Consider the following 27,088-nt stretch of genomic DNA (forward strand, 5'->3'; position numbering starts at 1 on the left):
TATATATTTCTTTTTCTGATAATATAAGTTTTTAACACAAAAAAGTGACTGGACATGAATTTACATTTGATTTAAAAAACAAACAAACAAACAAACTAACAAGTAATGTGGTTGTAGATCATCCAGACTTTGCCAGATGCCCACAGCCTTTGCCATTGACCAGCCCCAGCGTGCCCATGTCCAGTTGTGAGCTCAATAAAAACACCCGCCGGTGCCATCAGCAACGCCTGGCCACACACCTGTCCTGCCGCCTCTACCAGACCTGTGATCATGCTGTTCTCCTGTCAGGTACGAGAACATTCACTCAAAGACTTCATTTGTATGAGCTGACTCACTGATGTTTGAAAGACTTATCAGCTGTCTCAGGTATGCTGCTCCTACATAACCTTTAACCTATGCACGTGCAGGTGGCTGGCAGGAACAGATAACATACCAACAACATGTGAAGAACCTGCAGCTCTTCTACCAGATGCTAAGGAACAACGGCTTCCATAAGGACCACATAAAGGCATTCTTTGCTGGGAATGGACAGGTAGCAGGTCAGAGGACATTTCAAGTCATTTCAAGTTAATGCATTCTAATGTTTTATATTCAGATTTTAAAAAACTGTATTTGTTTTCACAGCTAAAGAGACGGAGGTGATGTATCCAGCCACGGAGAAAGAGGTGATCAGGAATCACATTTCCTACATCTGCCGAAAACAGCACTGTGTGGATTCTCTGGTTCTGTACCTCAACAGCCCCACACGCAACGACGGCACCATGCTGCTCTGGGACCGCAATAACAACGGCATTGTGAGTGTGCGCTTTTAATGATCACATTGTTTAACTAGTGCACTAGGACCAGATACACTAAAGTTAATGTTCAAACTTTTAGTGTTATGGAAACCATGAACACAATTACCATCCACCTTTTTCTTCCCGTAAGAGTGTGCGTGGCCATTTGTAAATTTTATGGGTGTGGCTTCCAGTCTCATTCGCGTCCAGCTATTTTTAACTGTTCAAAACAGCTTGTTGAGGAAAAAGGTGGATAGAGGGCAACAATGTCCGGCCACTTTTTAGCAGACTTGGTTCCTAAAGTATTTTTTCCATTAGTTTTTTTTTCAACAGGGATTTTTTAAGGTGCTGTTTGCAATTTTTTGTCTGTTCCAATGCATGAAAACACTATAATACATTCGCTAAAGCCAGTTATTCTACTTTTATTTTGAGTTATTTCTGCTGAAAATGTGAATTACGTGTCAGAATTTTTGTTTTGGTCTGTGTGATTCCACCCACTGCCATTTTAACCAATAGTATTTTAAAATCCTGGGTTGCCAGTTGGTAGAAAACACAGCATCTTGAAGCCAGGGAAGGCAGCAAACAAACTGGCTCAGAGATCGTGGATTCTACCCAACCTAAAAAGCCTTAGCATCCATCTAAAAAGCACTTAAGACCAAAGGCATATTAAAACAGATAAATCAACTCATAAACTTACAGTGTAAGGCTTGTCGCCTTCCATTGTCAGCTGCGCTCATTCTTGTTTCATGTCCTCAATCTGACAACCCTGTGAGCGGAAAAAAAAAAAAATCAATATTTTGAATTTGGACTGCAGTAACTATTTCAAACACTAGCTGTTAATATTACTGCTGCTAATTACATACTGCACCTTTAAGTAATTCATTTAAACTTTGCAAATGACAAATACAAAATTTATAATATATAAAACTTAGGAAAAAAGACTCCTATGAAGCACAGTGACATAACTGACATAATTCAAGTCAAATTCAAGTCAAAAGCAATAAATAAAACTAATAAATTATTATAAAGCTTTATCACTATCAAATAAAAGTATAAAAAAATAAATAAATAAATAAATCCACTGATATAAAACATTGAAGAAAATTATTTTTGTTGATATATTTTAAAATATTTAAATACAAATGCTTCTCTGCCAAAAGTGTGCTTTTTTTAATTAATACTTTTATTAAGCAAAAATTTAAATAGCTCAAAAGCATCACAAAAAAGTTTTTTGTTACAAAATATTTTTATTTTAAGAAAATGTTGTTCTTTTGAACTTCACATACACTACCAGTCAAAAGTTTTTAGACAGTTAAGATTTTTAATGTTTTTTTAAGTTTCCTTTGCTCACTAAGCCTGCATTTATTTGATCCCAAGTACAGCAAAAATATTTTTACAATTTTAAATAACGGTTTTATATTTGAATATATTTTAAAATGTAATTTATTTCTGTGATCAAAGCTAGATTTTCAGCATCATTACTCTAGTCTTCAGTGTCACATGATCCTTCAGAAATTATTCTAATATGCTTATTTGCTGTTCAAGAAACATTTAATATTATTATTGTCAATATTTAAAACAGCCGAGGAAATAATAGAAAGATCCAAAAGACCAGCATTTACTTTGAAATAAAAAGCTTTTGTACCATTATACACTATACCATTCAAAAGCTTGGAGTCAGGATTTTTTTGAGGGGCTGATAGAAATTAATACTTTCATTTAGCAAGGATTCTTAAAATGGATCAAAAGTGATTATAAAGACATTTATAATGTTACAAAGGATTTCTGAAGGATCATGTGGCACTGAAGACGGGAGTAATGATGCTAAAAATTCAGCTTAGAAATCACAGGAATTAATTACATTTTAAAATATATTCAAATAAATAGAAAACAGTTCTTTTAAATAGTAAAAATATTTTAAAATGTTAGAGTTTTTGCTGTACTTCAGATCAAATAAATGCAAGCTTGGTGAACAGAAGAGACTTCTTCGTCAAAAAAACCCCAAAACATTAAAAATCTTACTGTTCAAAAACTTTTGACTGGTAGTGTACATCAAAGAATCCTGAAAAATGTATCACGGTTTCGACAAAAATGTTAAATAATCATATTAGAATGATTTCTGAAGGATCATGTGACACTAAAGACTGGAGTGATAATGCTAAAAAATTCAGCTTGTCATCACAGGAATAAAAAAAAAAAAAACAGTATTTTATATCTTAATTTCCTCAAACTTTTTAAGTATATGAGAGCAGTTTGTTTAGGTTGATTATGTCACTTGAAGTGCTTTGGAAGCTAGAGATATTTTGGCATGTGGTAATAGCAACTTCTTTGAATGTTGGATCTTTTCTGGACTACGCTTACTGTAGTTCTTCACTCAGAATTCAGCTGTTAAACACAAAGGTTAATCTCAGGCATTACGGTAGGTTGGTTTTGAAAGGCGTATACATTACCGTTAAAAATCTATTTGTCTATGGAGGAAAAAAAACGGACTTTCACTTCTGGAACCCAACTGTTTTAAAAACCACTTGGTTTTTTGAAAATATTTTAGTTTAGTGGATTTTGTAACAGGATTATATTTTCACAGCCAGGCCTATGGTGTTATTGTGAAAGTGCTGAGCTAGATTTGTTATAAATGTGGGGGTTCCAGGAATCACAGAGAGGACAGATGAACAAGAGTAGTTTAGGAATTCCTTATCTTCCCGTAAACGAATCCAATGTGTTTCCCCAAGCCCACCACTTCAAAGTGCCCACTAACCAAAGGATAAAAGTATTACACTATGGAAGCTGACTCTCATCTGTTCATTCGGTTTCATTTCTTGGAAGGGATGAATCTGTAGACACTTTGCACTTTGGTGGTTCTTGTCTTATGAGTGCATGGAGTATTTTTAGAGCTGCTAATGAGAGCGCCACCTGTGCAGCAAACATCCAAGACGGCATGCTTTGTCAAAATGTATTCCCTTAATGCACATGAACAACCCAGAGCAGACTCTTCACTTAACAAGAAACATGAGAGATATTAGATCAAATTTCATAGAGAAATAGGACAATCTTAAACCCTCAATCTTATTAAGCAACACAGACAGCTCCTTTTATCAATTTAGAATAGACCAGCCATCCACCTTGTGCCTCTTTCATCATTAATACAATAATTCCAGAAACCGTGCATGCATTTGATGACATTGGTTTTAATAAGTACACTCCCGATGCTCCACCAAAATCCCACAATCCTTTGCAAAGGGTGGTCCGTAATCCCGGCCATATGTTTAGAGTAGGGCAAACAGAAGGGAGCAGACTGCACAGTAAAGCCCACCCTTTCATGACAATAGGGACAGACTCTCGAGGGACAAAGGCAACAACCTGATCCCCAGACAGGGATGTAGTGACAAAGGGGGGCTTGAGAGACAAGGACCACACAGGATCAGGGCCACCAGACGCTCGGCTTCCCACAGGAAAGCTGCTCATTTCTTCTCCAAGTTGAAAGACCACGGCTAACTGTTCATTTCAACAACTGCCATGAGTGTGAATGCCAGGACAAATGAATGTCAGCTCTCCTCTTGAAGTGCCTTAAAACATGCCACAGACTGCAACGTGAATCAATTGTAGGTGCGCTGGATAAAATATAAACTAGAAAAAAAAAATCTGTATTTCTTTTAATAGTGATAAGACAAAAGACTTCCGCATCAAATCAGCATATTAGAATGAATTTTAAAGGATCATGTGACACTAAAGCCTTGAGTAATGATGCTAAAAATTCAGCTTTGCAACTCAGGAATAATACTTTTTTTTTTTTAAATTGTAATATTATGCTTTTGATCAAATTAATGCAGCCTTGAACAACTGAGAGACTTCTTTTAAGAAGTCTGATTAAACTTTTTAACAATAGTTTATTGTCCAATGTCCATGCATTACAATGCTTTTACCTCATGAACAACCCTAAAGTTACTGTAATGTACAGACTTTTGTGGATTACCGCTTTAATATTTGCTTTTTAAGGCTAAATCTATAAAACATTCCATTTTGTATGAGAGAAAAACTCTATACTATGGTTTCATGCTATGTATTTTTTTCTCCAGGCAGATCTGAAGGAGCGTTACTCTGTGGGTGAACTGTTGGCGGATCTGGCCGGGTGCAAAGCTAGTCGGGTGCTGCTCTTTGTGGAGCAGAGCTACAGTGGAGTCCTCAGCAAGAGGCTGATGGGATCTCTCAAACATGTCAATGTCGTGCTGCTGAACGGCCTGCCCATGGTGCACACAGCTGAGCTCTGGGCCTCTCTGCAACCATCTGAGTGCCTCGTAGACCACCTCAGTAAGGTGAGACTTTACAAGCCTTTGTGAACCTGGGCTGTTGATATCACTCTTTTTTTTATTGTACAATAACATTATTTAATGTACCTGAGCCAATACGAACTAACAATGAACATCTGTATTAATGTTAAAATGAAGATTACCACATGATTTACTCACCCTCAAGCCATCCTACACTCTTAAAAATTAAGGTGCTTTAAAAGGTTCTTCACAGCGATGCCATAGAACCATTTTTAGTCAAAGGTTCTCCTCACCGGCCTTCCCAAGAAGACCATTAGACAGCTGCAGCTCATACAGAACGCTGCTGCCAGGATTCTGACTAGAACCAGAAAATCAGAGCATATCACACCAGTCCTCAGGTCCTTACACTGGCTACCAGTTATGTTTAGGATAGATTTTAAAGTACTTTTATTTGTTTATAAAGCACTCAATGGCCTAGGACCTACATACATTGCAGATATGCTCACTGTATATAAACCTAACAGACAACTCAGATCACTAGGATCGAGTTCGGGTTCACACAAAACAAGGGGAATCCGCTTTTAGCTATTATGCCGCCCACAGTTGGAATCAGCTTCCAGAAGAGATCAGATGTGCTAATACATTAGCCACATTTAAATGCAGACTCAAAACTCATCTGTTCAGTTGTTCATTTATTGAATGAGCACTGTGCTACGTCCGAACAGATTGCATTATTTTATGTATAATCATTTTCACTGTGTTAATTAATTTGAAATCAATTCTTAAATCATCTTAAATGTTCTTAAATTTTCTGTTTTTATTGTTGTGATTATTATTTAAAATTTTTATGATTTTTTTTATGCTATTATGATTTTAATTCCTTTTATGTACAGCACTTTGAATTGCCATTGTGTATGAAATGTGCTATTTAAATAAACTTGCCTTGCCTTGAAGAACCATTTCTTTCTTACCTTTATATAATGTTAAGAACCTTCTTTAGCCACAAAGAACTTTTCAGATTTTAAAGGTTCTTTATGGAACCATTTAGACAGAAAAGGTTCTTCTATGGCATCGTGAAGCACCTTTAAATTTAAGAGTGTAGGTGTATATGACTTTCTTCTTTCAGACAAATACAATCAGAGTTATATTAAAAAAAATGGCTCTTCCAAGCTTTATAATGGCAGTGAATGGGTGTTGAGATTTTGAAGCCCAAAAAAAGTGCATCCATCCATCATAAAATGTACTCCACACAGCTCTGAGGTGTTAATAAAGGCCTTCTGAAGCGAATCAATGCGTTTGTGTAAGAAAAATATATATATTTAAAACTTCATAAACCATAATCTCCATCTTCCGCTAACTGTTGTATGCGGATAAAACATAGTATAAGGATTTGTACAGAAAAATGTCGGAGGACTTCAATATAAGCAAAGAGGGGACTGGTTTTCCTTGGCGGTAAACAAAACATGGTTCTTGCAAGACTAGCATATTCTCATCGGAGCTTACGCTACGCCTACATCCTATGTTATCCACTGGAACGCCACTCTTTTAGCAGAAGCTAGAGATTATAGTTTATAAAGTTTTAAATATAGATATTTTTCTTACACAAATGCATCAATACACTTCAGAAGGCCTTTATTAACCCCCTGGAGCTGTGTGGAGCACTTTTTATAATGATGGATGCACTTTATTGGACTTCAAAATCCCAACAGCCATTCCCTGCCATAATGAAGCTTGGTTTTTTTTAATAAAACATCCAAAGTCATATACACCTTGGATGGCTTGAGGGTGAGTGAGGGTAATTTTGAGAAAAATGAATTGCTCAACGGTAACAAATGGGCCCTTGCTGTAAAGTGTAACTGATTTGCCTAGCTGCTCTTTTCTTTGTACTAAAATTAAATGGGACAGAGGCAAATTGATGTTTATGACCTACACAATAAACACAGTCTATACAACATGCTCTTTGGTCTGTCAAGTCTTGTTAACTGTACTGAAACAGACACAAATCCAAAACGTCAGTTTGGTCAGACAGTGGTCACAAGCAGTGTTGGGAAAAGTTAATTACGTTACTTAGTTACTTTTCATGGAAAGTAATGTATTATGTTACTTTTTTAATCTGGGCAGGGCTTGCTTGTTTGTTTTTAATATAATTTTTATTTTTATTTTTGGCAAATGTAAAAACCCTTTCACACCAAAAGCCTCAGGCTAAAGGAAAAGTAAAGTCATGTCTGTACAGTAGAATGCAGAAGAAGAAAGTTTAACACTTTTCAGCAATAAAAAAAAAAAAAGAACCACAACAAAAGTCATTTTTGCTTATTAGTATGGCTGAATTGGATCATCAAAGGTCAGCAACAAAGACACTGGTTATGGGAGTAAATGCATAAAGGATATTTGCATTATTTAATATATTTAAGTATTGCAGGTATGCGTCATATTCCGAGTTGCATTTATTCATTTTGAGAAATACTGAATCTGTTAATGCATGTTCTCATTTATTCTAGAACTAAAGTAACATCTTACTCCCGATTTCTCTCAACATGGGGACAGGAGAGCTTTCTAATTGATATATGGGGGTGGGAATATTTTCTTGTAAATTAAAAGGTAATGCATTACTTCACTAGTTACTTAAAAAATAGTAATGATTACGTAACTCGCGTTACTTGTAATGCGTTACCCCCAACACTGGTAACAAGAATGGTAACCAATGTTGTGTCGATGTGTCATTTTGTAGCCAATACAGCCCTTACATTTCAGATCTTCTGTGAAATAATTAATTTCTGTCTGTTTTCCACATAAAGCTATCATATGACTTGAAGGCTCTAAACTCTTTCTCTCTTTTTTCTCCCAACACCAGAGTTCTACAACGCCCCGACTGTCTGATGCCGCTCTAGGATTGCTGAACGTGACTCTGGCCGGTGCTCCGTGTAACTCCACCCCTCCTCTCACCGAAACCGAAATGAGGAAGGAGTACATGGGCTGCCAGAACCTCCCCACAGCTCTGTGGTACCAAAAACGACCCAAGACCAACAACAGCAGGAATTGAGTGAACTGACCGCTTCCAGGACTTTCAGAAGGACTAGAGCCAACTCTACTGTTCCCAATACGTAATTCGGACACTCCAGTGGAGTACTTCCATGAAAAACCAACAAGTACCAACGAGTAGTCCTAGAAGTATGACTTTGTATAATGCACAAACTTCAAATCCATGACCAGCGCTTTCCTCTCATAAACACGCACACACACACACACGGACACAAAACAATCTACCTGTGTGTGCGCACTTAATTCACCCCGTGATGCACATAGACCCTGACAAGCTGTTGAGGAACGGAGACTACATAATGTGCGCTTAAGAGATCGAAAGAAGAGGCAGTAATGCAGGACCGAAAGAGAGAGAAAGCGTCTGACATGTCCTCACTTTGAACCTCAGTTCCCTTGCTCGCCGCTCCGCAGAAGACGTCCCGCGGGGAGCGTCCCATGCGAACTTCTCCTCTCTCCGCCTGCCGTGGGGGTTCAGCGCAGGGGCATCCGCGCTCCTTTACCAGAGTGCTCTTCCGTGGGTCATCGCACAGGGCGCGCCTGGAACTGAACAATGGTGACAAGGCCACTCTGAAACACACCTCACACTCACTTGAACATTTCAGGACAAATCTCCCTGTCCCTCCTTCAGCTCAGTAAGGGACAGGGCGGTCCAGCATGATTTAGTAATGAGAAATGTTCCCTCACCACGTCTGGACCCTAGCAGACACTGGGCTCTGCAAGCATGTATTTAAGTCAGACCTCTTACTAACCACGCCGTCCGCAGTATTCCCTTATCTCCGCAAACATTTAAACGCCAGCCACCGATAATGCTGACAGTGACGAGAAGGTATTTCAGGCCCCGCGCCAGCTCCTGTGGGAATTCATACACATTCTTCAGAAATTACAGACAGTACGACGATATTTTTCCGCAGTGCGTCTACTTGCGCATTCAAAAGTTTGGGGTTAGTAAGATTTTTTTAAATGTTTTTCCAAATTAATTTTGATCCCTTAGAAATCATTTTAATATGCTGATTTGGTGCTTTAGAAACATTACCATCAAAGTTGAAAACAGTTGTGCGTGATATATTTATGTGGAAACTGTGATGCGTTTTTTCAGGATTCTTTGATGAATAGAAAGTTCAAAAGAACAGCTTTTATAATAGCCATTAAAAACATCTTTAATATTACTTCTGATCAATTTAATGTGTCCTTGCTAAATAAAAGTATTAGGTTATTTATTAAAAAATCCTACTGACCCCAAACTTTTAAACATCACATGGATTCATGCTTTTCTCATAATGTTGATGTGAGTGGGCCAAAGCCCCTTCCAACCTCAGTGCATTGTAGCTTATCATTAACTCTAAGCCTAAATCATTAAAGATAAATATCTGTTTTTGTATAGTTCCAAAATGTGTTATCCTGTAAATATTTCTGTCATGTTCTACTTAATGAATGACTTTTAATGTCAGTTGTCTTAAAGGATTATACATGCCGTTGTTTGTGTTAAACCATAGCTGGAGTGAAAAGATGTAAATACTCTAAATAAATTAACTTTTGTACATAGTCAGGGTTGCTTTTATTTACAGTTTATTTTTTATATTTTAAAATGAAGTACTTGAACAACTTGTGCACATTTCACAATTCAACGAAAAAAAGGCCTTGTACAAAACACTTAGCTAATGTTTCCATGAAAGGCAGCAGTCTTCATACTACTCTTTATAAAGCACATCGATTTGAGAGTATCCTATGCTACAGATGTTTTTTTTCCCTTGATATTCCTGAATATTTCTGCAGTTCATGTAAGTCCCTTAAGTCACCATTTGAAAAGCAGTTTATCTTTTAAAGTTAATTCAATTCCTTACTCAACTCAGTAGATTCAAAAATACAAATTGTTTCAATTCAAACTAGAAAGCAATAAAGACTTAAATAAGAAACACAAAGGTTATATCATACACCTCAAGTTCAGTATGCCATTAATATTAAAATCCTGGTTTATTCTACATACTGAGCATTTTCAATGTTCAGTTGAATCTCAAATTATAAATGTGGACAAAATAGATATGATAGATTGATTGCGAAAGGGCGATAAATAGTTTATGTGGTTTGGTAAAGCATCCACACTTTGGAGAAAATGTTTGGCTCAGCCTAAAGAGGTCTGACGGTTTTTGAAATTATGTTTTTGGAACAAGAAATGGGGAACACTATATTTTACAGTGTACGTGTTACCCATATTAAATGTTACTGCATTTAATTACTATAGATAGAATTAACGCAAACTTACTGTACAAGGAAAGTACATGTAGTTCATTAGATTTTCTACATACTTGTGTAGGTACAGAGTAACATGAACACCTAGTTGAAGTCAAAAGTTTACATACACCTTGCAGAATCTGCAAAATGTTATTTTACCAAAAAAATAACTGATCCGTCTTATTTATTTAGTGTATTTACACCTGAATAAGATATTTCACATAAAAGATGTTTACATATAGTCCACAAGAGAAAATTATTTTATAAATATGACCCTGTTCAAAAGTTTACACACACACACACACACACACACACACACACACACACACACACACACACACACACACACACACACACACACACACACACACACACACACACACTTGATTCTTAACACTGTGTTGTTACCTGAATGATCCACAGCTGTATTGTTGTTCATGAGTTCCTTGTTTGTCCTGAACAGTTAAACTGCCCACTGTTCTTCAGAAAAAACCCTTTAGGTCTCACAAATTCTTTGTTTTTTCAGCATTTGTGTGTATTTGGCTGTATGACTTTGAGATCCATCTTTTCTCATTGAGGACAACTGAGGGACTCATATGCAACTATTACAGAAGGTTCAAATGCTCACTGATGCTCCAGAACGAAAAACAATGCATTAAAAGCCAGGCAGTGAACTTTTTGAATTTGAAGATCAGGGTAAATTTAACTTATTTCGTCTTCTGGGACACATGTAAGTATCTTCTGTAGCTTCTGAAGGGCAATACTAAATAAAAAAAAATATATATTTAGGCATAATTTGAAAAATGTACACATCCTCATGCTGTTCAAAAGTTTACACCCCCAGCTCTTAATGCATCGTTTTTCGTTTTGAAGCATCAGTGAGTGTTTGAACCTTCTGTAATAGTTGCATATGAGTGAGTCCCTCAGTTGTCATCAGTGTGAAAATACTGATCTCAAAAACATACAGGCATTGTTGGACTGTCAAATACTTAAAAATGCTGAAAAAACAAAGAATTTTTGGGACCTGAACAATTTTTCTGAAGAACAGCGGCCAGTTTAACTGTTCAGAACAAACATGGGACTCATGAACAACTATCAATAAACAAAAAAAAAAACCAAAAAAAACAAAAAAAAAAACGAGGTAATCTTTATTAATAAATCTCTCTTGTGGGCTATATGTAAACATCTTTTATGTGAAATATCTTATTCAGGTCAGTACTAAATAAAAAACAAAATGCATTTTGTATGATCCCTCTTATTTTGCTAGAATAATTAACATTTTGCAGATTCTGCAAGGTGTATGTAAACTTTTGACTATAACTAAATGACTAATGACTTATGACTAAAAATGTTTGTGCCAGCATTATAATGAAGGACACATGACCCTGAGCATGTTACCTACAATACCCATCTGTAGATGACTGAGATGCTTCCACATCTCCTCAGTCTACAGTAATGGATAAGAGTGTAAACAAAGCAAGTGTTACATTTAATATACGAAAAAAACACTGTAACAGAAATGACTAAATATAGTCACTACATGACAGCACTTTTTTAAATCACTGCTGTTAAAGGTAAAATTCATCAAAAAATAAATTAAATGTTATTATTTACCTGTGTGATTTTCTTCCGTGGGACATAAAAGAAGATATTTTGAGAAATGTCAATGGGAACCACTGGTTGACAACACTCAAAATCAATACATTAAACATAGTTTCTTCTTTTATGTTGCACATAAGAAAAAAACTCTTACAAGTTTGTAACATGTGTAAATGAGTAAATTTTGATTTTAGGCTGAATTAACCCTTTAACGTACAGTATTTAGAGCTACTCAATGTTTGGTTGATTTTTCATGACTCCTTTCCCTGAGAAACACTCTTCGTAGTTCATTGCTTTTTTGCAGTCTGGTGCCCCTGTGTCTGAGATGAACTTTGGAGCTCAGTGGGCTCTTTTACCATTTTCCTGATTGATTTCACCCATCACCATTCATCATCGCTGCTTCATCAGCTTTAGCCACTCTGCTGTGGCTCCTGCGGTTGTTCTTCTGTGGAGACCTCTGACTCTGGGGTTTGCTGCTGTTTTAACCACATGGCTGCATACAGTCCTCCCATGGCCAGCAGCTCCTCGTGCCTACAGACAGAGAGCAGTCAGACACAACATAAGCTGACAGACCACTTGTAGAAAAGCGCACAAGATAAATATCAACACAAGGAAGTTCCAATTTCAAGTTCCAATTTCCAAATAACAATTTCTTCTCTCCTGTCAGTCGTCTTCTGCGTTGTGGTACTCTCGTAAACGCACATCGACAGACAGACATGGATAAGAAGAAACTGTTGAATAAAGTCATTATTTTAGTTTTCTTTGTGGATGAATAGTAATCTCTTAGCTTCATAAAATTACAGTTGAACCACTGATGTACTAATTTAATGTCCTTTAAACTACCTTTTTGGGCCTTGAACATAGTAGTTGTGTTGCTCTCCATGCAGGTTCAGAAAGCTCTCAGATTGCATCAAAAATATGTCAATTTGTGTTGCGAAGATAAATTAAGTTCTTATGGGTTTAGAACGACATGAGGGTGAGAAATTAATAAGAGAATTTCCCTTTTTGGGTGAACTATCCCTTTAGAGCAGTTCAGCTTTGCGGGGGTCAGAGAAGCCAAATGAAAGCTTTCCTTTGGCTCCAGAAATCACTTAAGGGCAGGACCATTTTTTTCTTTCCTTTTCTCAGATTGCTAAAACAGAGTTGGGAGGGTCGGTCTAGGGTCAAGTTTGTTGAAGCATCAATTACTTAGAAGTATGACATCAAAAGTGAAGCAGACGCAGTATGGGGCACTGAGCTCTGGGAACGAGAGTGTAGAAAATGTTCTCATCATAAAGGAAGATCACACCAGAAGTTTCAAATGGACCTCAGGAAGCATTCTAGAGCAGCTGCAAAACTAGATTATTACCTGTATAAATTAATAACATGGCAAGTGTATATCCACCAGCACCCCCAAATCTTTTGGTTGATAAATATCCATTAGTCTTCCAGTTGTTTGTCCTTACTGGATAATATTTACAATATATGTCACCTAAAAATATTATTATATTACTTGAAGTCTGAATATTTTAGGCTGAGCACAATTAGGTGGATAAGAATTTATAAGAAATTTCTAAAAAACATGAATTATTTTTTTTAATACTGCACCTAAAAACAGATTTTATTATGTCTGAATATTTTTAGCTGAGCATAACCAGAACAATTTATAGTCACTAACAAATTTCTAGATTGGTTTCCAGTTGTTTTTTGTCCTTACTAGATATGGATTCTTAAAATGAATATATTGCACTTAAAACAGATTTTTATTATATTATTCCAGTTGTTTTTTTGTCCTTACTGGATATAGATTATTAAAACATTTTCAATATACTGCACTTAAAACAAATGTACTATATTATTCCAGTTGTTTTTGGCTTTATTGAATATAGATTTTTTAAATATTTAATATATTGCACTTAAAACAGATTTTTATTATATTATTGCAGTTGTTTTTCGTCCTTACTGGACATAGATTCCTAAAATATTTAATTTATTGCACTTAAAACAAACAGATTTTATTATATCATTCAAGTTGTTTTTGTCCTTATTGAATATAGATTTTTAAAATATTTAATATATTGCACTTAAAACATATATTATATTATTCTAGTTGTCTTCTGTCCTTACCAGATATAGATTTTAAAATATTTTTTATATACTGCACTAAAAACATAATTTATTATATTGTTTCAGAATTATTTTAGCTGATAACAAAAATTATTTACAGTAACTAAAAAAAAAATCCATGTATTTGCCTACTGGATAATATATTTAGCTTAAAAACTATCATATTCTATTATATCTGAAAATTGTTAGAAGAAAATAACCAGAATAATTTATGGTCACTAATAATTTCAATGACTTTTCCAAGCCTGAAAAATCCCTATTTTAAAATTCCCTAATACTTCCAGGATTTCCCATGACCATGTGAACCTCACATCCTCCCTCCTTGTCAAACCTTTTCCCAGAGATTTCCCAGACCACAGAAGTCTCTTTTCAGGAAGTAGCCTGTTAAGGGGCAGCACAAGGTGTATCTATTAATTCCTCTATTCTGAAAGCATTAACCCTTCACCTCCCCGAATGGACGTTCCCACCTCGCTCTCTTCCTGTGAACGTGTGTATTCCGATACGCTGCTCCTGTGGGTTAAAAGCCTGTGTGGGTTGTGTTTACATCGCAGTGTCAGTCAGGGCTGAATGTGCGAGGTGTGGAGTTACATCCCTGACGGCTGTGTGTGTCTTGCGGACGGTCTGTTGGCTGTAGCTCATATATCAAAGGGCCGAAGTGCAGGACAGTGAGCACAGGGTTAAAACCGAGGCTGAACGGCCAGGATGAATGGAAAAGTCCATTAGTGGGACGCTCTGTGTGTGTGTCCGTCAGGTTTAAGGGAGGATCTCTGTGTGTGTGTGTACCACCTGAGGGCCTGCAGCGAGACAGGACACACCGATCAGGCAGGGTGTGGACTGCTCGGACACTGAGAGACTATATCCTGTCTCTGGGAAGATGAGGACGCACTCAGACGGCCCTCAGGTTAAGACTATAGATCGACTGATAACGAGAACACCGCCTCTGGGACGCACACTCACACACAGATCTTAGGTTTCCTAAGGATGAAGAAGACCCTGTCTGTCCCAACACGTCTTCTGTGGTTCACTCTCCACCGAACCAAAGGAATTTCACTCAATCAGGACAGAGAGGGTGTCACATTTCCTCTTTTATACCACCTGCGGTCTGGCCGTTCTGAGGGGGAAAAGGCCACGCAGGTCATGCCGTTTGAACCTTTACAGTACGTTTTCTCTCAGAAACACAGATGCTGGAGGACAAATGCACAGTACACACACACACACGCACACACACTTCTCACCTTCCTTGTTCTGCAATTCGCCCATCGTGAAGAACCAGGATTTGATCGGAGTTGATGATTGTGGATAATCTGAAAATACAAATTAACGTCATTACATTTAGGGCTGGTTATTGAGTTTGATGCTTTTTAAACACAGTCCAAATAGCCTTGATACCATAGAGATTTGAAAAATGTCTTGTCATTCGGTACCAAATTTCCATACCTAAAAGGTTAATCTCATCAATGTCAATGAGCCAATAAGCATGCAGCATGCTTGATGTGCCAAAATCAGGTGCAGGTGATTGGTTCTGGTGAGGCATCAAAGAAAAACTCTGGTTTTCGCAGGTTATGCCCAGAGTTGTGCGGTATCGAAGTCAAGGTATTAATATTGAAAATGTTATAATGATATCCAGCCCTAATTGTATTAGATAAAAATGATCTAATGCTCACTAAAAATAAAACCTCATAATCATATTATTTATCATATTGAACATTATACACTAATCAACATTTAAAGTGGATCAAAACCTTTCATCAAAGTTGTCCTTTGACCAAAACCAAAACACGTTCTTGTTTTAGTACAACTTTGATGAACTTTTTTGATCCACTTTAAATGTTGACTACTGTAATCTTGTGATGCCTAAATTCACTTGTAGCTATTTATTTATTTATTTATTTTAATATCGTTAATTTATTGGTTATCAGCCTTTATGTAAAATAATTTTCAGCTTTTCAGTATTAAAAAGAATTTCTAATCGGACCTCCATGTTTGACTGATTTTTCAGTCAGTTGAGAATGTTGAATTAATAGTAGAATAAACCAGTGCACAACACGAAAAACAAAAGTGATGAAAGCAAGTGGTGAGCGAAATTTTTCTAAAAAATGGCCTGTCTCGATACTTACACTTTCGCTCACTGCACTTGACTTTATGATCTACACTTTAGATGTTACTACCCAAGTACATGCAATATCTAGAAAATGGCCCTCAATATCTCACAATTTCAGGGCACATGCGTTGATGGGATTCTCAAATATTGCTGGGAAGCATGGATGAAGTGTGCGTTAAGGCCACTGAGCTTTAGCAGTTACCAGACCTGGGACAATCTTACACACTTACTTTGTCACATGTGCGTGTGTTCTCAAGTGGCCAAGACCACAAGTATGGATACTGGGACAAGCCCATTGGTAAGCACACACTGCCTTGTTAATGGTTTGTATATCTGCACTTCAAGCTCATCGACATTCCTTTTCGAATGATGAATACAGATGAATGCCACTTGCTGATATGGAGAGTTATTTCCTTTCATTCAGGTGCAGAATGTGCGTCTTCAAGTGCAACTTTTTGGCCAACATGCAGGCGACTGCTAGATCTTTGATGTCGATTTGATGTTTCTGTGCTTATCCTTTTAAGGCAGAATAGCCCTGTCTTAAAGGGATAGTTCACCCAAAAATAAAAATTTACCCCATGATTTACTCACCCTTAAAGGTGCCATAGAATGCATTGATATAATATTTTTTAATTGTTCTCTGATATCTACATGGCGGAAACGGTTTTACAAGTCCATTTACAACCCTAGGATTTGTCCCTAGAATGAAATGGTCTGTTATTACCTTATTTGGAAGGTTCATGAATAATAATGATGAGCTCTGTACTGATTGGCTGGTTCACAGAGTGGCTCATTTAGCTCTTCCACAGTAGGAAGGAAACACATGGAGGAAAATATATATTTAATTACGGAGCTCGAGCCGCTATTAATATGCGGGGCCATGAAACTGCAGTTTTGAATGCACAATAACTTTTTATTTTCACTTTTGAGATTTGTGATCGCACATGCTCTGTGTAACGTTAAACGACAGCGGCAGTACTTAGCTCATTTGACAATTTTAGATGCTGTCAGCGGTGATCATTCGCCATCGTTCGGGCAGTCATCTCTCCTTACTGTTTATGTGGTAAGTGAAATTTTATGTACTGCATTGTAACAGGCTACCGCTAGCAAGAAGCTAACCGTGTCCCTTTAGTGGCTTGCTTTTTTCATTAGAACGCCTTATTTGTTTTCTGAAAACAGACACCAATCCATCCCTGCACTTAACATCTCCTGCACAACCTGGAACATAACATTTATTTCCATGATCTGCCATTTTCGCTATTGTCCTCGCTTTGTTTTTTCACAATAGCCTACCCGCAGAACTTCTGATGATTCGGCTATGCAAATGTTGGGGGCGTGACTATTAATGATCCCAAGACTACAACGTCAATTCATCAGTTCACTTCAGAAGCTTATTTACCCTCCTGAAGTTGTGTGGAGTACTTTTTATGATGGATAGATGCACTTCATTAGACTTTCAAAATCTCAACACCCATTTACTGCCATTATAAAGCTTGGAAGAGCCAGGACATTTTTTATTATAACTTTGACTGTATTCATCGGAAAGAAGAAAGTCATATACATCTAGGAAAGCTTAAGGGTAAGTAATCATGGAGTAATTTGGGTGAACTATCCTTTTAAACTCACATCATTGGTTAAGTCAATGTTGTTGTGTTGGGCTAATCAGGATGCTCAAAGAAAACAGGGAAATGCTTTGATGGCTCCATGGAGCCGCAATGTTTACAACCTACAAACAGCTTACTAGTCTGCGTAATAATTTAGGTAGAAAAAAAAATATTTACAGTATTTTAGCAAGACGGTAGAGACTTCAACTTTAAAGGGCACAGACAGGAAACAGGTCACTTACTCTGCCCTTAAAGCCTGTTTTTATACCTGCATCACATCAAAAAAACTTAATCCCTGTTTGTATCCTGTTCACAAAGCAGAACGATTCAGCTGCCGACGTACTGTAAACGCATTCCCTAATTTAAAGCAGCAGCAGACTCCTTAAGCACTAGATCCCTCTTAATCTAATCCACACACACACTACTTCTTTAATTCACACCCAAAACCTTCTGCAGGTCATCCTCTCAGCTGCCCTTCATCTTCAAACAAAGGAGCGGAGACTTCTTTATTGATCGCAAGCCCCAGAACCACCACCCCAAAACAGATCAAAGTGACACCACTGTCTCAGAGGCTGGACAGGATCAAAGCTCGCAGACTCTGATCCTGATGTGTTTACAATTTTCTAAAGAGTAGAGCAATGAGAGACAGAGGGAAAAACATTAGGAGAAGGAAACGGAGACGCTGGACGGCCAGAGTCGCTTTCCAGGAGTACCAGAGTGGTGGAATGTGACACAGAAAGACGAGAAAAAAAAGGTGACCAGAGGAGAGGAAGTGAGCGAGGCGTCTGAATCGATGTCAAACGTGTTCGCTCTCCTAATAAAACACCAATACAAAATAATTCCACACTAATAACTAGCAGGCGCACACGTGTTTTCTGTTGAGGACACGGCAGACCGTTATCAAACACTTTCATGTGGACTAGAGGTGAAATGATTCTTCAAAAAAAAGAAAAGACTTTGTAAAGCATTTCATCTCATGACTAACAGTGCCTCTAAAAGCCAGCATATTATGGTGGATAAGTTGTAAGATGTCCATTTGTAGTTTGAGTAATTAGCACTGAACCAGATAATCATTCTAATATGCCGATTTACTGCTCAAGATTTCTCATTATCAATGCTCAAAACACTTGTCCAGCTTAATATTTTTGTGGAAACTGTTTTTTATAAAATAAAAGCATTTGATTCGAACATTCGAAATGTATTTAAATTCATTCTTCTGATCAATTTAACGCATCTGCTGAATAAAAGTGACCTCAAACTTTTGAACAGTAGTGTATTTGAAGTAGTACATTATGTCATCAAATTTTTAACTTCTCTAGTATGCATGACTCAAGCGTTGCCTGTGTCTGATAATGTTGAAGGGTGTTCCAAATGGACGCATATTTGTCAAGTGAAGTGAACTTCAACAGATTAATTAATTAAATTAACAATTAATTATTAGTGATTGTTAATTAACTACTAGTCATTATGTCATCAGTAACAGTGATTTGTATCTATACTGTATATTCAATTTGTGACATTCTGCTGCACCATACAGCTTAAAGGGAACCTTTAAGGTATTAAGACTTGTATGGTGTATGATGTCCCTTACTAAAATAGGTAGTAGAAAACCCATGAAAGGTTTACGTTATTTAAAAAAAAAAAAACCTAAAGGTACTGGTGCTACCTGTTGCTATTGTTACTGCAACACAACTTTGAAAATAAAACACTGATAGGATGCCACTTTGCGGCTTTTGATTGTATTTTTCAGTTGAAGGGCAACAAGAGAAGCGATATAAATCTTCACTGCTTTCCTAATGATGAGAAGAGGAGAAAAGAATGGGAAGATGCCTGTATACAAATAAAACTTCCTAAAGTTTTGCGTCTTTGTTTTCTCCACTTCAGCCCTGATGCCTTTGAGGCTTTTAGTAGACCACAGCTACTGAAAGAGTTTACAAACGGCATAAACAAGAACTGCTAGATGCCATCCTGGCAGGATGTAAACATTATATTAAGCCATACAAGTTTTAATACCCGGGGTTACCTTTAAAGGGATAGTTCACCCAAAAATGAAAATTTGATGTGTATCTGCTTACCCCCAGGGCATCCAAGATGTAGGTGACTTTGTTTCCTCAGCAGAACACAAACGAAGATTTTTAATGAAAACCGGTGCAGTCTGTCAGCCAAATAATGTGAGTGGATGGGCACTAGACATTTAAAAGTAAAACAAAAACACGCACAAACAGATCCAAATTACACCCTGCGGCTCGTGACGATACATTGATGTCCTAAGACATGAAATGATCGTTTTTTGGCGAGAAACTGAACAGTATTTATATCATTTTTTACCTTTGATACTCAGCCACGTCCATCTGTCATGAGCATAGACTGTAAAAAATATGGACGTAGTATCCGTGACGTCACCCGTACGATTCTGAAGCGCTATTTTGAAGCCTAAAGTGGGCGGGAGTCGGCCGTCGCCATCTTGGAATCGCGTCACCGCGCGTCACTCCCGGATAATCAAAAATGGGCAAAAAGGCGGGAAGTGGGTGGAGCTTGTTGCTGAAACCACGCCCGCCTAGCGCGACAGTGGTGACAGCAGCGGCAATCCCCCTGTCACTCAAGTGACCACGCCCTTAATTATACAGAACTTTAAGGCTTAATATAACTTAAACGGATGAGTTATAAAAAAATTAACCCCCCTCACAGTTGACATGAAGGGCAAAACTAGCTATATAGACCAAAACCATTTTTTGAACCAGGCTGTAAACATACTTTTTTCTGGTGTGAAGTTGGGCATTTTAACATGGGGAGTCAATGGGACTGACTCCCTTCTGCAGCCAGTCTCTAGTGGCCAGTCGATGAATTGCAGTTTAAGTCACTTCCGTGTTGGTTTCAATAGAGAGAGCGGGAGGTTGCCCCTTGGTCATGAGCATGAGTTTACCATCCGGCTCGTTACACGTGTACGTGCTTTGGCGTAGTATATGCAAATGCCAGAAGCGATGTGTCGTATGTATAGGACACTCATTGTTTACACAGTGCACAGAGATTGTGGGTATAGCGGCTATTCAAAATGTTAATTACTTGTGCTTATCCTGATTGTTCAAACCGATTTAAAGCTAAAAGATGACGTTTGCTTGCGCAAATTCATCCGGGACTTATCACCGATTTCCCTTACGTCGTTTGAGTATACTACGCCAGAGCGCGTTCACATGTAACGAGCCTGATGCTAAACTCGTGCTCAGGACAGATGGACGTGGCTGTGTATCAAAGGTAAAAAATGATATAAATACTGTTCAGTTTTTCGCAAAAAACTATCGTTTCGTGTCTTAGGACATCAATGTATCGTCACGAGCCGCACGGTGTAATTTGGATCTGTTTGTGCGTGTTTTTGTTTACTTTTAAAGGTCTGGTGCCCATCCACTTCCATTATTTGGCTGACAGACTGCACCGGTTTTCGTTAAAAATCTTCGTTTGTGTTCTTCTGAGGAAACAAAGTCACCTACATCTTGGATGCCCTGGGGGTAAGCAGATAAATATAAAATTTTCATTTTTGGGTGAACTATCCCTTTAATGCTTGTAAAGGACTATAAAATGGGCTTTATGAAAAATAAACAATCAAATAAGTTAATCAGTGTTAAATTAATGGTTAATAATAACAGGTCTTTAATGAATCAGTGCACCCTTAATAGTAAAATTGTGACTGAATCTTTATATAAAATCCTGTTTAATAACACCTGGTATGCTAAGACTAATATTTTGAGACTCGAACTCATGACTTGGTATTTGGTGGAAAAACCCTTGTTGGCAATCACAGAGGTCAGACTTTCTTGTAGTTGGTCACCAGGTTTGTATACATCTCAGGAGGGATTTTGTCCCACTACTCTTTGCAGATCCTCTCCAAGTCATTAAGGTTTCAAGGCTGACGTTTTGGCAATTCGAAACTTCAGATCCCTCCACAGATTTTCTATGGGATTAAGGTCTAAGGACTGGACACTGGACACTCCAGGACCTTAATGTGCTTCTTCTTGAGCACCTCCTTTGTTGCCTTGGCCGTGAAGTTTTGGGTCATTGTCATGCTGGGATACCCATCCACAACACATTTTCAATGAGGGAAGAAGGTTCAATTTGATGGTACACGGCCCCGACCATCGTCCCTTTTGATGCGGTGCAGTTGTCCTGTCCCCTTAGCAGAAAAATACCCCCAAAGCATAATGTTTCCACCTCCATGTTTGACGGTGGGGATGGTGTTCTTGGGGTCATAGGCAGCATTCCTCCTCCTCCAAACATGGCGAGTTGAGTTGATGCCAAAGAGCTTGATTTTGGTCTCATCTGACCACAACACTTTCACCCAGTTCTCCTCTGAATCATTCAGATGTTCACTGGCAATCTTCATACGGGCCTGTACATGTGCTTTCTACCTTGCGGGTGCTGCAGGATTTCAGTCCTTAACAGCGTAGTAATTACCAATTGTTTTCTTGGTGACTATGGTCCCAGCTGCCTTGAGATCATTGAAAAGATCCTCCAGTGTAGTTCTGGGATGATTTCTCACCGTCCTCATGATCACTGAAACTCCACAAGGTGAGATCTTGCATGGAGACCCAGACAGTGGGGGAGATTGACAGTTATTTTGTTTTTCTTCCATTTGCAAATAATCGCACCAACTTTTGTCACCTTCTCACCAAACAGCTTGGTGATGGTCTTGTAGCCCATTACAGCCTTGTGTAAGTCTACAATCTTGGCCCTGACATCCTTGGACAGCTCTTTGGTCTTGACCATGGTGGAGAGTTTGGAATTTGATTGATTGATTGCTTGCTTCTGTGGACAGGTGTCTTCTATACAGGTAACAAGCTGAGATCAGGAGCACTACCTTTAAGAGAGATTTCTGGCTCCCAGGTGTCTTTTATACAGGTAACTAAGCTGTTGCTACCTGTATAAAAGACACCTGGGAGCCAGAAATCTTGCTGTTTGATAGGGGATTAAATACTTATTTCAAAGAAGTTATAATTGATTTGCTTTTTAATGAATGAAATATGTTTTTCTGGATTTTTTTGTTGTCATTCAGTCTCTCGCTGTTCAAATACACATACTATTAAAATTATAGAGTGATCATTTCTTTGTCAGTGGGCAAACAAACAAAATGATGTCATTGTACGCAAAAGTTTTTCTAGGTTCAAGGGCAAGCATGACAAAAAATTAAGAACTGCTGTAGACTGTACAGTTAACTTTTTCATAAAATCAAGACAAAAGCAATATACTCTCTTTTATAAGCTTGAAGCTATTAAAAACATGGTAATGGACTACGCCACAAACACTTTGATGTGAACTATGAGCTCAGCTGGGATGTCATGTACAGCTTTATCTCACTGGTTTGACAGCTGATTGCTATTGTTAGGATTATCCTTCATACACCTTTCATTTCTTTGAACTAGGGCGTTATTCTGAAGACATTGGGTTTAAGGACAAATAGATTAATTTAATTAATGCTAGAGATGTGGCCCAGATGGCCCAACAAAAGCTTTCATCAATACATGATGTTATCTGAGGGATAAAGCCTACAATTCAGAGAAGTAGACAAAAGCACTGATGACATGTCTATATTTTAGGGCCTAGTCATAGTGGAGCATTTGCACAGATGAAAAAGGTGCGGTCACATTAGTGAAATTGTGGTGTAATTTTGTGTGTGGGGAGTAACTAACCAAATTACTTAACCCTCCCAAAAAGAAGGTAACAAGTTCATAGAAGTCACCCTATCTTCCTTGTAAAATGATTATATAAATGTTATTATACAAACGTGGAGCTCCCTGAAGTAGCTTTATGGTTTTAAAGTAATTAAAGTCACAATTTTAAAGTGATAGTTCACTCAAAAATTTAAATTCTGTCATTAATTACTCACCCTGATGTCGTTCCAAAACCGTAAATCCTTTGTTCATCTTCTGAAGACAAATTAAGATATTTTTGATGAAAGCAAGAGCTTTTTGATCCTGCATAAACAGCAACACAACCACATTCAAAGCCCAGAAAGGTAGGAAGGACATCTGTAAATTAGTCCATTAGCTGCGTTGCTGTCTGTGCAGGTTCAGAAATCTCTCGTAATTTATTAAAAATATCTTAATTTGTGTTCCAAAGATCAAAGATCAGGTTTAGAAAGACAAGAGAATGAGTAATTAATGACAGAATTTTCATTTTTATCTGAACTATAACTTTAGGTTATGACACATCATGAAGCTAAAGTATTGTTTCCAACACTGTCCACCAGTTTGAGTTGCATAAGCACTTCAGTTAGCATTTGAAACAGACTTACCTGTGTGCCACGACGAGAGTGGTGTGATTGGCACACACCTTAGCAAGAGAAGCCTGAATGTTACGTTCCGTTTGACTGTCCAAAGCAGATGTAGCCTGAAAGTACATTTTAAAAAACAGGACTGAGTTAATACATGTTATTAACTGTCAAACTTCAAAAGAGTCTTTACTCACTTCATCGAGCAAAATGATGCGAGGGGATTTTAGGATTGTGCGAGCGATGGCCACTCTCTGTTTCTCTCCCCCACTCAACTTCAGACCCCTTTCACCCACCTCAGTATCATATCCTGTCAATAATCATATAGGGTTTGTACAGAGAAAAGTGAACATTCTGTAATCAATTATACACCTCATGTTAATACAATCCTATATTATCTGATCTTTCAAAACTGATCAGTTACTGCTGTGTGATCCTGAAGTGATGCTGAAAATTCAGCTTCGCCATCACAGGAATAAATTACAGTAATAAGAATAAGGAATAAGAGTCCTCTACCATCTGGAAGGGATAATATCTTATGGTGGATATCAGCAGCCATTGCAGCCTCTTCCACTTCTTGGTCACTTGCAGAGATGCGTCCATAGCGAATGTTTTCACGGATGTTATCATTGAAAAGAACAGTGTCCTGAGGAACTACACCAATGTAGGACCGAAGGGAGTTCTGTTTCACCTGAATGCATGAAGATAAACAAAAATAAAGGATAAAGTCATGCACAAATGATCGTTTTCTCTGCAGCTTCACACAAAGACTATCTAGCACTATGCAGCCCTACATTATAACAACAGGTGAATAGCGGACAGGTGGGCTTCGAACTTTAAAGTATTTCACCACCTGAGGTTTTGGAGGTTTCTACTGCCTTTGAAAGCTAAGGAGCCAGGTGCTGATGGGCTATGAAGGGGTCCCAAGCTCTGAAGATCTGAAACCCCAATTATAAAGCAGGGTGACAATCTTCACATGCTGCCTGTTGTTGGGAGGGGTGCGGCGATAGACCCCTGCCGAGATCCAAAGCCTGGCAAACTCTGTGAGGCAGTGCCAGCTGACATCAAGGGTTTCGAACAGCATAAAGAGGAGCAGAGACAAGACAAAGTAGGTCTGGAATGGGCACAAATTTTAAGGAAGCGCTAAGCTGGCCCCCTTTTAGCCATATATCAAGAGCCCCGCTGCAGAGATGATCTACGCCGTTTCCATCTGGAGCCGTCTGAATACTATTCTGGTACGGATTAGCTTTAGTGTAAAATTTTTTATTAGGATAAGTTACGTTTCTGATGGCAGAGAGACAAAACAAGCCAATTATTGACTACAAGAATCAGTTGACATTTTATATCCTAACAAATTTACAACCATAATGTGAAACACTGGTGTTACAATGATCTAAAATCAGGATTTTTTTTTGGCCAAAACAAAACCCAGTTAGAAAAGATATTTCTCTAGTGTGGTTCTAAAGCCTTTGTCCATTTTAACATTAAGATCATTTGAATAACATGCCATCTCTTTGAGCTTATTGACAAAGTTCAAACGCTCATTGATGCTCCAGAAGGAAACAAAATGCATTAAGAGCTGGGGGTGAAAACTTTTTGAATTTGAAGATCAGGGTAAATTTTACTTATTTTATCTTCTGGGAAACATCTATGTTCTGTAGCTTCTGAAGGGCAGTACTAAACGAAAAAAAAAAACAATGTTTAGGCAAATTAAGAAAAATGGACACAATTCATTTTGTTTAAAAGTTTACACCCCTGGCTCCTAATGTATTGTTTTTCCTTATGGAACATCAGTGAGCATTTAAACCTTCTGTAATAGCTGCATATGAGTCCCTCAGTTGTCCTCAGTGTGAAAAGATGGATCTCAAAATCATACAGTCATTGCTGGAAAAGGTTCAAACACACAAAAGTGCTGAAAAACCAAAGAATTTGCAAGAGCTGAATGATTTTTCTGAAGAACAGCGAGCAGTTTAACTTTTTAGGACAAACAAGGGACTCATGAACAACTATGACCAAAAACAACAACAAAAAAAAAGCTGTGGATCATTTGGGTAACAACACAGTAAGAATCAAGTGTATATAAACTTTTGAATGGGGTTATTTTTAAAAATTCAACTATTATTTTCTATTGTGGACTACATGTAAACATCTTTTAATGTAAAAGATCTTATTCAGGTCAGTACTAAATAAAAAAAGTAACATGCATTTTGTATGATCCCTCTTATTTTGGTAAAACAAGTAAGCCCAAAATATATTAAGCTTTTAAATATTAAATCTCAGTCTGGAAATCATTAGCAATACACTCAAAATGGATCGCTCATTCTAGCGTTTTTGAGTCAAAAACAGGCCACTCTTAAAGCTTGTGTCAACTTACTTTGCAACTAAATTGTATAAAGATTAGAAAATAGAAATAAAACATGGAAGAATACAAATATCAGTATAATCTAAACTTGAATTGTACATTTACAAAGTCACGTCCCACCTGCATGTACTTTGTCTCAGTGTCACAGTCTCAAAATCACTACCATACAACATATACTACCGTTCAAATGTTTGTCTGTAAGATTTTTCTCTAAAGAACTGAATACTTTCATTAAGCAAAGATGCCTTCAATTGATCAGAAGTGATATTAAAAACATACTATAATGACTCCAAAGATTTCCATTTCAAATAAATATCTCTAGCATTAATTAAATCCTTTGAACTTTGTATTCATCAAAGAATTTTGAAAATATGGCTTCCACAAAAAATATTAAACACCACAACTCATTTCGACATTAATAGACTATTTATAACATATGAACAATGGAGTAATGGCTGCTAAAAATTCAGCTTTGTCATCACAGGAATAAATTACATTATTTTCAATAATAAATTGGGAGACTGGTCATAAAATTCTGGCAGAATTTTAAACAAAATCGCAAGATGAGTGGAAAGTGGTGTAGAAATCATTAACATATAACAGCCGGAAAATGGGGCTTTAACACCATAACTATTAAGGGGAATGTCAAGGCGTCTTATCTGTAGAATGCATGGAAATGTGAAAACAGTCTCGACAAATCAATATTCAATTAAGGGAGATTATCCACACTGATAAGAGCTTGTGTCAA

General features: G+C 37.5%; 2 protein-coding genes across 2 annotated transcripts in view; one reads left to right on the forward strand and one right to left on the reverse strand.

Annotated features, from left to right (window-relative positions):
• The first annotated feature begins 46 nt into the window (after positions 1–46).
• Positions 47–9,622, forward strand: LOC141340746 (uncharacterized). Its single transcript, XM_073845839.1, has 5 exons — positions 47–288; positions 408–539; positions 625–794; positions 4,850–5,086; positions 7,893–9,622. Exons 1-5 carry the CDS (start codon positions 177–179, stop codon positions 8,079–8,081), a joined length of 840 nt encoding a protein of 279 aa, XP_073701940.1. The 5' UTR covers positions 47–176; the 3' UTR covers positions 8,082–9,622.
• Positions 9,623–9,724: 102 nt separating this feature from the next.
• abcb6b (ATP binding cassette subfamily B member 6 (LAN blood group) b) overlaps positions 9,725–27,088 on the reverse strand; it is a 45,944-nt gene continuing 28,580 nt past the window's right edge. Inside the window, exons 14-18 of the mRNA XM_073845840.1 lie at positions 24,495–24,669; positions 24,176–24,288; positions 24,003–24,097; positions 15,250–15,318; positions 9,725–12,439 (exon numbers count right to left, since the gene is read on the reverse strand). Coding sequence (XP_073701941.1) covers positions 12,319–12,439; positions 15,250–15,318; positions 24,003–24,097; positions 24,176–24,288; positions 24,495–24,669 — 573 coding nt within the window. The 3' untranslated portion in view covers positions 9,725–12,318. The remainder of the gene's footprint in view (positions 12,440–15,249; positions 15,319–24,002; positions 24,098–24,175; positions 24,289–24,494; positions 24,670–27,088) is intronic.

Source organism: Garra rufa, chromosome 8 (assembly GCF_049309525.1).
Source record: "Garra rufa chromosome 8, GarRuf1.0, whole genome shotgun sequence".
Classification (NCBI taxonomy): Eukaryota; Metazoa; Chordata; class Actinopteri; order Cypriniformes; family Cyprinidae; genus Garra; species Garra rufa.